Here is a 13,482-nt window from a genome sequence, read left to right as displayed (position 1 = left end):
CTGTTCAGCCACTGTGAGAACAGGATGCTAGACAAGATGAGCCGTTGGCCTGATCCTGCAAAGGCTCTTCTTATGTTCTTACATCCACCCTCTAGCAAGTGGAATGCTTTTGTATTGTGGAGTGATTATATTCTGCATGGCACTTGCTTGGAATCGAAGCGAACCGAGAGCTGTTTTTTTTTTACCAAGCAAAGCTAGGAGAAAATTCTGTTAAGGCGACTGCCAAAGAGAGTTAAAAAGGCTTTTCTTACCATTTCAAAAAAATAATAATAAGGCTGCTCTATTCTGATAAACTGAGATGTCCGCATTGGAGAACTTCCTGTGACTTTACAGTCTGAGGTGCCAGCATGTGCTCATTCAAGATGGTGAGAGAGATTTCAGAAAAGTCTGCCAGTGGCATTGCTATAAAAAGCCCACCTGCTGAATTTTGTGTATGTTTTGTAGGAGTACGAGTGTTTCCCAGTCCCGGCTCCTGGGGTGTTGCTTCCCTTTTCCTTGGTAGTGTCCCAGTTACAACAAGTAGCTGTGTTTTTTAGCTGCTTAATTACTTACTAGGAATTGTATTCAGGAAAGTGGGGTGGTGGGAATCTGTGCTGTGCAAGACACTTTGTTCCTTTTGTGCAGTTAAAAAGTATGTTGTCTAGGAAACACAATGCCCTGGAGAAAGATGCTGCCGCTTTCTTTCCCCTCCCTTCCCTGCTGGCTTCTTTCTTGCAACCAGCGACACAAATGCTTTCCTTTCCTTCAGCTGTCCCCTTAAGAGTTCCACATGCAGAAACTTTAATTTCTGAAATTCTCTCTCTCTCTCTCTCTCTCTCTCTGTGTGTGTGTGTGTGTGTGTGTGAGATATTTTTTTGCCACACAACAGAGAGCCTGGGTCAGGACTCACCGCTTCATGGTGCCGATATAAGGAGCAGCCTTGTGTGGCGTGTCAGACTTGTAACCCCTGACTAGCAGATATTCCATAATCTCAAGTGGAAATGTTATGCAGACTGTCTATCAGCAATTCTATATACCTGGGTGAACCTTTTCTGTCTAGTGGGCTGCATTCACCTCTTGACCAACCCACAGCCCTTCCCTCCTCAGATCATCTGTGCAGATCAGCTGAGGAAGTGGGTTATTGCCCACCTCCCCATTCATCAAATGATCGATCTGATAGCTGGGGCGGCAGCAATTTGCATCCCCATCAGAGCACTGGGGGGGGGGGGGGGAGATGTTGACATCTCTGCCCAGCACAGGACTGTGTCTGTTTTTCTTTTTTTCTTTTGCTGCCATCAAGAAAATCAGTGGAGTCTTGGGAGGCAATATATATATATTTGCCAGGAAAGGGGACAGATCAGACTATTAAGTCAGGGGTTAGCCGTCCTGGTTCAGGAGATGCCAGAAACTGAATCAGGGCTTTTATCCATTCAGACCATGAGTTCTGCCACTGAGCTGGAACCTCTCCTTTCTAAGGTGGGAAGATCAGCTCTTCAAATGATGGGTCTTTCTTGCTCTCCTTTGATTTCAGAGCATGAAGGCAAAAATTGGTCATCTGTCAAACCATGGAGGTGGGTAGGCAAGATAACAATCTGACCCACTGGCCAGATCTAGTTTCCCTCAGCTCTGTTGTATGAAGTTGGGCCATTCACTGACTTTTAGAGTAACCGTCATGCAGAGGACTTTTGCAGGCACTGCCAGACAGCTGATCGGCGGTGCTTGCTAACTCCCTTTAACTGCTCCACGCCTGAAATCATGTAGGATGTCAAGTGAGGGTGACAACTGCTACAATGGCCTCACAAGCCAGATGAGGAGGCCAGACAGAGTTAATAAGGTACCCAGACTTCAGGCTCCCTACTTCTGTCATACAACGGGCTTTTGGCTGAGTGGGAATTTTGAGTTGGGAGTCTCTCTAGTTTGACTGATACTCTTAACTTTTATTCTATGCTGGCTGTCCACTAACTTGAGAAGCATATGGGCTTAATTTTTTTTTTTGGGGGGGTCTTGTTATCTACATAACCACCTTGACAGTTCAAAGCGTGGAAATTTGTGCAGTGCAGTGTATGCTTAATTGGGACTGGAGTGTTTAGTGGTGAGTAGGTACACAATGAAAGAATAGTTCAGTCATGTCTATTTAAGAAGTTAGGTGCATTTGTGCTTTCAGCTGGAAAATATATATAAAATCGATCTTGTGATTCATTCATAGGAAATAATCTAATTTTATTTTATATATGAAAAAACTGCCCATTAGAGATGTCTTAAAACTCTTACGTTGAGTTCCCACTGTTCTGGGTCACAATTTATTTGTTTATTTATTTAAAGCATTTGTGCTGCACCCTTCAGCCAGAAAGGTTCCCAGAGTGGCTCACATCTTGCCTCATAATTTTCTGTTCTTGCCCCCCGCAAATGTAGCTTGTTTATTGAGAAACAACTAAAAAATTAGAAAGCAACTTTGCCGGTCCATAAGGGAAGAATCCCAAACTGCAATACTTTTATTGGGACGACCCCAAAAGTCATAAACTTACGATCAAGCTTTTTTGAGTTCTCCGGAATTCTTCATCAGATGTAATCAAAAGGCAAGGAGAGTGAGAGAAGTAGCAACTAGGTGTGCAGGTCTTAAGGTGGAAACGGCGAGAGTCATGCTATCATAATTGGATTGGTATCCCCATATGCACGACAGGACAGGTATCCAAGCCTTGCTCTGTTATTTTAGAGGCCATTTTTGCAACAGGATTGAGATCTTGTGTAACTTGGACCATAGTATCAAGCAAGAGTTAAGACATACAGACACTAAAGGAAAGGAAGAAGAGGTGATGATAAATAGTACTCCACACACAGGAATGTATCTATAGTGCATGCTTAGATTGAGGTTGTCTGTGGTACAGAATGGGCTTGGCTCCTGTCATTACTGTGATTCTTATTATTTATTTACCTTTGTTTTGCTCCTCCCCTCCCTTTGGGTTTTTGGGGCATATGCATTGAACTCTTTGTCTCCGTTGGCCCAGTGTCCTCTGCCTGTCCCTCCTCCATTGCTGCTGCTGCCCAGCTCTGGGTAAGTGGCAAGCCCCAGACACAATAGATTGCTATTAATAACCTGCACTGCACCTTCTGCAGGAGTCTCCTCCTGAGAGGCTATGAATATTTGATACTTGGAGGGGGGACTTTCTGCTGCTCTCCATCCTGATTGCTGCTGGGAAGTCCTGCTGGGAGCAAGAGGTTGCTCAGGAGGGAGCAAGGCATATCAGTGCAGCTCAGCAAATAGAAGGCCAGGTTGTTTTCCTCGTGGATTTTTATTGAAATAATTAGCTCTCAGAATGCACAGCTTGACACCTGAGGGTTTTGTGTTCATAAGTGCACTGTTTGACATTTTTTAAATACGGGACCATTCATAGGAGTTCTCAACCCCTAAGGTCATTTTCCTCCTATTTAGTCCACCTCCACTGTTGTGGCCAGAGCTGGCTTTTCCTTGCAGTATCCTATGTTTTCCTGGACCTCTTCTCTGTTAGCATCATCTTGTGCTTCAGCATATACCATCTCTGCCTTCCGTACAGGTGTATTTCATGGGCTATCTGGCTTTTGAATGCAGCCTCCCGGACCCAGAGGGATGTGATCCTAAAGGACACCCTCATCTCTCCTTTCTCATCCCTCCCCTTCTTACCCCATATCCAGCATGCAGCAATGTGACTGGCAACAGGCTGAATTAATCAGTGGCTTGGTGCTTCACTCTGCTGTTCCTCTCCCCCCCCCCCTCTCTCTCCTCCTCTCTCTCTTTCTGCAGCGTTGCGCTGTGCGGACTCTCTCTATTGCTTTCTGCTTCTCTCTGGATAGCAGCATTGGAAGTTGCTGTTCAAGGTTCCAAGTGCTGCGCTGCAATCTTAGCCCAGATGCTTTTTAAACAGACAGATTTGTGGATGTCCCAGCAAGCCAAAAGTGGCAAAGTAAGTTTACCTTTTGCGCTTTTTATTTCTTTCTCTTTTCTAACGTTTGAATTCAAGATGGCTTTTCCCTTCCTTTCCTGCATGTTTTCCTGAGCTGCTAATGTACAGAAGGCTTCTGAGGTTGCCTGTGTGTGTGAGCTTAAGGCAGATGAGCTGCATTAAATGACAATATATATATTATGGAAAGGAGGACCTCTTCCTTTCTGCTAGGCTTGTTCTATCATTGGGAGAATTTGGGCTCTGAGCACAGTGTATAGATGCCTTGAGCTTTAGTGAATCCTTGTGTCTGTTCAGGGGTTCAGATTTGCCTGTTTCTTACACATGCCTGAGCATTGCGCCACTAAGTGCCACTTCCTACTGGTATACTTGAGGGGTGGGGGGGGTTAATGCTGTGGCATAAACTAGCAGGGATCGTGCGTGGCAAATTTCCTGGATCTGGAGGATTGCCAAGTATGTTCAAGGGAAGCAAATGTGGCAATGATCCATCCTTGCAGATTAATAAATCTAGGATTACTGTCAGCTGTGGTTGGAAGTGTGTGTGTGTAATTACCGACTACGCATATTATTCTCCAGCGTTAGGGAAATATGTATAGTAATATATGCTTTAATATCACATTATGTAACATGCCTTTAAAACAGCACAAACACCAATCCCCATGGCACATGTGTTAGCTACATAGAAATCCAGCCCCAGGGTGATCTGCAGGTACAAGAACGGCCGCGGGGACAAAGTAGGAAAGCTATACAGCATGCAGTTGCCTGAAGGAGCTGCCTCTTCACCCAGTACCCTAAAATGAAGGAGGAGCCAGCGAGCAAGCAAAAGCTGAGGTTTGCATTGTCAGTACCAAGAAGTTTGTCCTGGTTATTGGCATTCAGCCTTCTGCTTTTGTATGACCCTAAAAACACCCTGATGTCCAGAAGAAAGTAGATTCGCTCATATAGAGGGCCATGACCAATGTTGGTAATGTACTCAAGCCCTGTGTAGATTTGCGATGCTAAGCTGGAATCTCCAAATGTAAAGATTCTGTAATTTCTAAGAGGCAAGGAGGACTTGCACCATCGTGTAGAATGGAGCTTCTGTAATCACCTGAGCGGATGGAGCTTCTCTGCTAAAGAGAAATAGGAAGTCCTAGTTTGCTTTGGCAGCTTGTTCCTGAAACTGGATGGAGCTTGATGTTGTTATTAATTTGAGCAGTGCTGCAGATGTGATCTATGCCAGCAGTTATGGATCGAGCCGGCATGTGGTCTGCCACGGATTTCCTTAGCTCAGTGGTGCCAACCTTTTTTGGTTAAGTATGCCACAAGTCAAATCCATAGCAAGCATAAGGCAGGGTGACCCTAGTCCAGGCATGGCCAAACTTGGCCCTCCAGATGTTTTTGGACTACAATTCCCATCATCCTTGACCACTGGTCCTGTTAGCTAGGGATGATGGGAGTTGTAGTCCCAAAACATCTGGCGGGCCAAGTTTGGCCATGCCTGCCCTAGTGCATGCTACAAGCCCACTATTTCTCCAAGTGCTTTTGCTTTTAGTCTACTGGGCTGGGGAGGCAAGCACAGTGTAGCATTGGAGAAGCAAGCAAGAACATGGAGAAATCTGCCCGTACAAAGGTAGTATACAGTATATATACCATTAACCTGGTCCATGGACTCAGTTATTCTTAACCAGGTGTGCTTAACCCCCTGTTTGATTGTGCCCCTTATGGTACCTTTATGGTTAGATACCCATGGCCTAATTCATTTTATTTGAATAAGATTTGCTCACTTGCTATGATGTGAACTGTTTGATAACTCTGTTCATTCTATATGCTCTATGCTAGATGCAAAAGTGTGTAGGCCATAATGAGGACATAAGGAGGCTCAGTGAGCAGTGTAGCCCTGCTGGTATAATTTGTGGCTTTTTTGTTTGGCGAAGTTTTTTCCTCGTTCGAAATTCATAAGATCCTTAGTAGTCCATGCAACAGGTTTAGGCATGCATGAGCAGGCAGGGGAGTGGAGTTCCCATGACACAACTGTACATATTCTTGCTGATGATGTTCCTTCCCTGCCTCCTCCTCCATGGTTACCCACACTTTCCATTTCCGCAGGAAGTTCACACGTGGAGATGCCACAAATTGGAAGGGACCAAAATGCCATTGGCTCCAACCCAACAGATAGCTGGGAATCATGTTTATTCCTTCCAAATGGTGGTGGTGGTGGGGAATTGTTTTCCTACCATTGTTCTGAGATAGAGAGACTGAAGGCTTGATTGCAATCTAACTGGGCTTATAACTCTCTGCAGTACGAAATCACATTTTGTGCTAATTTTCTCCTGACTTGCTTGTTCTATAACACAAGAAAGTGTTGAGGAAACAACAGTATCAGGATCAGGATAATAGAAGGAGGAGGGACTTATCTGTCTATATCTGTTTCTCGTTTCCCCCCAGTCTTAAATTCATTTTGCCACTTTCCACATCAGTTTATGATTTTTTAATAAGAGGCTCATGAAAATTTGCCAGCATATTAGTGAGCGTTTCTTGCATGTAATTTCCCCCTAAAATAATGCATTTTTTATACTTTTTATGAACATGTACATATTTATACACACTTTCCCCAAATAGATGTGTCTTTGCATGCATTTTTTGGTTGGAGAACTGCATTGCACAACTTGGCAAGGTGTGCATTTCAGAGGACAGCTGCACTTTGATTTGCTTGTAGGTAGGTAAGTAGTAGCTCCATTAGTGTCATTAAACATGTGTGCCAATCAGTCTGGTTCTTCACCTTGCTTGCCTTTTAGTCTGTCTTTGCATACCTTCTTTTGAACACTGTACCTTCCTACCAATGAGGCACCAACTGCAAGCCTGGCCATGCTAGCAATAGCTTTGCACTTGGATATTCCCATCCCCAGCAAAAACCAAAGTTTGGGATACGAAATCCCAAGCGCCCCAAATGTGATATGGTGCTTAGGAATGTCGATCTCTTTCAAAACAACAGTGCCTTCCAAACCTGGGCTGCTGCCGAATGTGTGTTGTTGTTTTGTAAGTTATCTTTTTAAAAATTGAGTTTTCAAAACACCTTGGTACAGATGGCATAATTTCGGACACAGTAGCAAGGCATGGTATTTGAATCACTTTAATAAGACAATAAAAGTGGCTAAAATTTGAACGCTGGTTCTTGCTTTTCAAAAAGAAGTGATTATGCCATCTTGGCGTTGGAAGCATCCCCTCGACTTCCAGCCCTGACCAAGATAAAACTCTTTCTTCTCATTTAATTTCTAATATGAAGTGATGTTCCTAAGAGACACTGTGCGGTGGTGAAAATGACACCTGCTTGCTCTCACAATAGAGAAGGGATCCGCTTGTTCTGTGCTTGTCCCTTGATGATGGTTACATAACTGGCACCAAGGGAAGAGAGAGAGAAGGGAGAGTTGTCAAAGTAACTCCTCCCCATGTATCGTGTCTCGAAGGGGCCACCTGTGTAATATATTTATTGAGCACAAAATAACAACACTCGGTAAATAGTTCTTTCTCCCATGTTGGAGCGATGATCAAAAGATTGTCTGCGTCACGACTGTGATAGGTGGCATGCAACCTGTTGAAAAGGTTATTGCGCCGGGAAGTTTTTAACGTTTGACGATCTATTATGTTTCTATATTCTGCTGGAAGCCACCCAGAGTGGCTGGGGAAACCCAGCCAGGTGGGTGAGGTATAAATAATAAAATTATTATTATAAAAGTAATAATTCTGGGGAAAATTCAGCATAGCGCTAAGGAGATTGTCCCATCAGCACAAGCATTTCTGCAGGAATAGTCTGTCTCTCCCTGCCCCATGCGCTGTTCCAGAGCTCTCCTGACGCCCTTGAGCCAGTTTGGGGGAAGGAACACTGGAGAAGGAGAGGGTGGGAAAGCCCCATTGCACTGGTGGAGGTCCTTGAGCAGGTTCCTGTTGGCAGGACTGCTTAGTTGAATCCAACTCGGAGTAGTAATGTCAGGGCAAACAGCAGAGTCTCATGTTGCATATGGATCTTGCATTGGGTTTTGTGGAGTCTGAAAATGGACCCTGTGTTGGTAGGGAGAAGATGCAGAATGCCCCCTGCCCAAAAGGGCCATGACTTCCTTGAGGTTCTCGGGTGGTCCAAAGAAAACAGCCCCAGTTGCAATGCAATATTCTTGATTCATTAACTCTGGCTAAGGATCACTATTAGTCATAGGATTGCATGGCCCTTCTTCCTTTCTTTGGTGTTTCTCCTCTTGCATGCAAATCTCCCTAACAATCTTTTAACCATGGTGAGTATCAGTATCAACAAGGCATCATAGCAGATTATTTTAAGGCTTGTACAGCACACAGCAAAGAAATTTATCTAGGTGGTGAATGTCATCTCCACAGACAGCATAAAAACACTTAAGCAACATATTAACAATAACAATAACAATAACAATAACAATGGTTATGCTATAGGCCAGAGAAGTCCTGAGTAAACAGAAGATACTGGTTAGAGGTACTGTGAAAAAAGATTTGCCTTTAGAAGATATTATCTTAACGCAGAACCGCCTGTGGAGAGATTCTCACATATACCGTAGGTGATGTCTACACTGTCATGTATGATCCAGTTGAGATTCGTACATTGTAGGGAGTTGGACTAGGTGACCCATTCCTAGTCAATTTTCCTGCTGCCCATCTACTGCACGTGTGTGTGTGTGTGTGTGTGTGTGTGTGTGTATGGAGTTTTAGAACACTGGAGTCATGGAATCATAGAACTGTAGAGTTGGAAGGGACCCTAGTCCAATCCCCTGCAATGCTGGAATATGCAGTTGTTCCATATGGGGATTGAACCTGCAATGTGCACAGCTATGGAAGGGGAACCAACAGAAGATGATTTCAGATCCCTCAGATGTTTTGATTTCCACTTACCTTTCCATTGTCCGTTTATAATTTACTCATTCTGTCTTTCTTAGCTGTGCCATTGAGCATAACCTCACAACTTATGGCATTATCCTAGAGTTTTGAGTTCCCTTGAGAGACGACTACTTTGCTAACAGCCACCATTACTTGTTTTCTGGCAAATTGGGATTGCAGAGTGACAGTCAGAGGCAGGGTGAGGGTGTCTTGTCCATACCATTAGGAAGTATCTATATACATGTATATGCGCGCGCGCGCACACACACACACACACACACACACACACACACACAGTTGGCAGTTGAGACACAGCACCATAGGCTAGATCAATCTTGCTTGCTATGTAATCAATGCAGAGCACTTGGTGCTTCTACTGCAGCCATTCATCTCTTTACGAATGGAGGTTTAGGCTTATTTAAACTTGAAATATCTGCTCAGCGAAACGGACGAATGTTAGTGCTGGGGGATGAGCAACTGCTTATCGTGTTGGAAAATAAATACAGACTATGTAGCAGGCGCCAGTGCTGAGAACACAATTGCATTGTCCTACTCAGCATTCTCCTTCCTAACTTATTGAATTCATTTTGGAACCAATCCTGAGCTGTGTCGCCACTTTGCTTTTCAGTTATAATCCCTGCCACCTTGCGTTTTTCTGTGCCAGAAGGGTTTCTACTATATCCAGACTCTGGGGAATTAGCTGCAAAGCTCCAAACTGCTAAAGGGTAGAGTGATAAGCGATGCCTGCAAAAACGATAGAAACTGCCATGGCACCTTAGGGACTAACTGGTTGATTCTAGTGCATACCTGGTTTTTGTTTCTTTGTTTTGTAAGCTGCTTTGAGCATGATTTTTGTGAATGAATGAATGAATGAATGAGATCGAATGAATACAACTTTGCGTGAAGGGTTTTTTTTATGCACACAATCTGTAAAAATTCAGGCTGCTCAGTATGTTATTTTTCTCCACTTGTGCCTTAATAGATGTGAGTAGGACAAGGAAGAAGAAAATGCAGGATCTACTTGTGCACATTGGCAGTGTCCAAAGTGTCAGAAAATGAAACTGATGCAGGAATACAGTGGGAAAGGGGACACCCAAAGCTGCCCCCAAGATTCTTGTTCAGATGTCTCAAGGTGCAGTCGTGAGCTCTCATCTCATTATCTTGTTCAAGTGAAATAATTTTGAGACCTTGGAGGCTAATAGAGAATAGCGAGCTTCTGCTCATCATTTCCCAGACGGGAAAGAAACTAGCTTTCTTCACTTACCAAAGGGTTTAGAGAGGCCACGTATTAAATGGAGAACCCTGATGCTGTTCGTTTGCTGTAAGAAGCTGAGAGCCTCTATAGTCTAACTGAAAAGCATGTCAGAACTGAGAGTTTTTGTAGTCTCCAAACTGAAAATTTGAGAGACTTGTACTTGGAATAAAGAAAATTGCTTCAGCTCCTCATGCTGCTATGGGAGTTAGTGGGTGCTCCTCTGTGTACTGCACAAACATGCAGTGTTCCACATAATATGTGAAAGCTGGACTTCTAGCTCAAGCACATAATCCAGAATATTCCTGCAGTGGTTCCATGGACTTCAAACCTGAATGGCTCTTATGCTTTTGAGGTGTATCCCAGTGTGTAGACACAATTCTTTATTATCATAATATGTGATGAATTCCTAACACACCTCTATGTGAAGATCTAAATTATGTATTTTAAAAAAGATATAAATAAGAAAAAGATCCTCCGGTAACATAGGAAACCACCTTTTGGTATATTAGTGCCACTGTATTCTGCTCTGGTCAGACCTCACCTAGAGTACTGTGTCCAGTTCTGGGCACCACAGTTCAAGAAGGACACTGACAAACTGGAACGTGTCCAGAGGAGGGCAACCAAAATGGTCAAAGGCCTGGAAACGATGCCTTATGAGGAACGGCTAAGGGAGCTGGGCATGTTTAGCCTGGAGAAGAGGAGGTTAAGGGGTGATATGATAGCCATGTTCAAATATATAAAAGGATGTCATATAGAGGAGGGAGAAAGGTTGTTTTCTGCTGCTCCAGAGAAGCGGACACAGAGCAATGGATCCAAACTACAAGAAAGAAGATTCCACCTAAACATTAGGAAGAACTTCCTGACAGTAAGAGCTGTTTGACAGTGGAATTTGCTGCCAAGGAGTGTGGTGGAGTCTCCTACTTTGGAGGTCTTTAAGCAGAGGCTTGACAACCATATGTCAGGAGTGCTCTGATGGTGTTTCCTGCTTGGCAGGGGGTTGGACTCGATGGCCCTTGTGGTCTATTCCAACTCTATGATTCTATGATTCTAGATCTTTGGCTAACTTAACTCAGTAGTGTCTACACTGGCAGATAGCTGTTCTAGAGTTTCAGACGTGGGACGTTCCCAGTCCTACCTAGAGATTTTTTCATATTCTGCACCACAATAAATTTGGCAATTTACTGAAATGATTAAGTGAGCAGTGCAAGGCAAAAAGTGGGCAGGACTTGTAGAGTCGGTATGTTGATGGAAGGATTTGATGCTAGGAGAACAGAAGGAAGTGTGGTTCATACTGGCATTCAAGCTTCCTTGATGTCTTGCTTTGAGGTTCCCAGGTTGTGGTTCTTGGAAACTGAGAGTTTCATTCAGCTGGTCCACGGCATATCTGTGAAGAACACTGGCAATCTGAATTCTGAAGAATTCTAAGGACTTTATTTATTTTAATATAGTGCAAATATAAGAAATAAAAGAAGCAACACAAACACAGCTGAAAACCATACAGCATCAAGTAGAGCACGTAGTGATAAAGCAGGATATCAAATCCAAACTCTTCTTCTACAACAGGCAGGGGATAAAATCATTAACTGGTCTGTGTGGGGCGGGGTGGAGTTTGGGAATCATTGATCTAAATCCTGCTGCTTGGGACTGATTAGAGCTGGCACTGGAGGGCTACAGGCTATCCGTCCTTGCTCCTGTTATTTGGCCCAGTGGCAACCACTCAAGGACCCTAGTGCTGATGGAGCAACTCTTGAATACTTGTGCATATATTTTTGCCAAAGTTAGAATCATTTAGCATAGATGGGACTCCTGGATCAAGTACAGTGGTGCCTTGCAAGACGAAAAGAATCCATTCCGCGAGTCTCTTCGTCTTGCGGTTTTTTCGTCTTGCGAAGCAAGACCATTAGCGGCTTAGCGGATTAGCGCTATTAGCGGCTTAGCGGATCAGCTGATAAGCGGTTTAGCGGTTTAGCGGATCAGCTGATAAGCGGCTTAGCAGATCAGCTGATAAGCGGCTTAGCGGATCAGCTGATAAGCGGCTTAGCGGCTTAGGATCAGCTGATAAGCGGCTTAGCAGGAACCCCGCAGGAACTCGCAAGACATTTTCGTCTTGCGAAGCAAGCCCATAGGAAATTCGTTTTGCGAAGCACCTCCAAAACGGAAAACCCTTTCGTCTAGCGGGTTTTCCGTCTTGCGAGGCATTTGTCTTGCGGGGCACCACTGTAGTCTCTTTCCAAAGTCGGGAAGTCTGTTCCTAACACATGGCTGTTGTTGTTTAGTCGTTTAGTCGTGTCCGACTCTTCGTGACCCCATGGAGCAGAGCACACCAGGCACTCCTGTCTTCCACTTCCTCCCGCAGCTTGGTCAAACTCATGCTGGTAGCTTCGAGAACACTGCCCAACCATCTCGTCCTCTGTCGTCCCCTTCTCCTTGTGCCCGCCATCTTTCCCAACATCAGGGTCTTTTCCAGGGAGTCTTCTCTTCTCATGAGGTGGCCAAAGTATTGGAGCCTCAGCTTCACGATCTGTCCTTCCAGTGAGCACTCAGGGCTGATTTCCTTAAGAATGGGTAGGTTTGATCTTCTTGCAGTCCATGGGATTCTCAAGAGTCTCCTCCAACACCATAATTCAAAAGCATCAATTCTTCGTCAGTCAGCCTACTGGGAAAACCATTGCTTTAAACCATTGCTTTAACTATGCGGACCTTTGTTGGCAAGGTGATGTCTCTGCTTTTTAAGATGCTGTCTAGGTTTGTCATTGCTTTCCTCCCAAGAAGCAGGCGTCTTTTAATTTCATGACACATGGCTAGCAAATACTTACTTTTGAAAAACCTCCAAATGAAAGAGATTCAGTCTCTTGGTTCTGTTTCCTCCCACTAAGAATTCTGTTAACTCTGCAAAGATGTCTCCTGCCATCACAGAACCTGCAAGGCTCGCATTAACGTGTGCTGCCAGGAATCCTGTTTATATCTCCCCCCCCTTTTTTTTTGAAGTGGCAGTGATTGTGGTGGTGGTGGGAAGCATACGTTTTGCCACGCGTTGATGTAATCTGGTCCACGTCCAACAGAAACAGGGGAGCCGTTTTCTTCTAATCCCTAAAACCAGCCAAGCAGAAGGAGAATTACGTCAGGTTTTATTCTTAGTTCTGACAGGGATGCAGTATCGTGGCTTGTGCTTCGTGAGAGTTAGCTTATTTTAGACATTCATTTTGCTGCAGAGGGATTTGCAGTTTCACGGGAGAGCCATAGGTTGACGGCAGCCTCAGAAAGTTTGTCTGTCTGTCTGGTTAAAGCTGGTCTTCTAAGAAGTGGCGTGGGACTGTGCTGACTGCGTAGAAGCCTTTCCTCTTTTGACAGCTGAGCTTCACCCATCCCTGGCAAGGGAGCCTTCTTCCCACAGCTTGGAGAAACATGTTCCTGGGAAGAGGCATCATCAACACCTTC

The 13,482-nt window shown here is 44.4% G+C and overlaps 1 protein-coding gene across 7 annotated transcripts in view; it reads left to right on the top strand.

The window, feature by feature from the left end:
* The window catches only part of TMEM94 (transmembrane protein 94), a 74,360-nt gene that overhangs the window by 15,442 nt on the left and 45,436 nt on the right, over positions 1–13,482 (top strand). For 2 of the 7 annotated variants that reach the window (XM_081185085.1, XM_081185080.1), the window contains exon 1: positions 3,679–3,917. The exons of 3 other annotated variants lie outside the window; for them this stretch is intronic. In XM_081185085.1, coding sequence (XP_081041211.1) covers positions 3,864–3,917 — 54 coding nt within the window. In that variant the 5' untranslated portion in view covers positions 3,679–3,863. Of the gene's footprint in view, positions 1–3,675; positions 3,918–13,482 lie in introns of those variants that run through there. 2 more of the 7 variants (XM_081185082.1, XM_081185081.1) reach the window with 2 other exon arrangements.

This window comes from Podarcis bocagei, assembly GCF_964188305.1.
Source record: "Podarcis bocagei genome assembly, chromosome: 2".
In the NCBI taxonomy this organism is placed as follows: Eukaryota; Metazoa; Chordata; class Lepidosauria; order Squamata; family Lacertidae; genus Podarcis; species Podarcis bocagei.
This window is presented reverse-complemented; position numbering and strand designations above follow the sequence as displayed.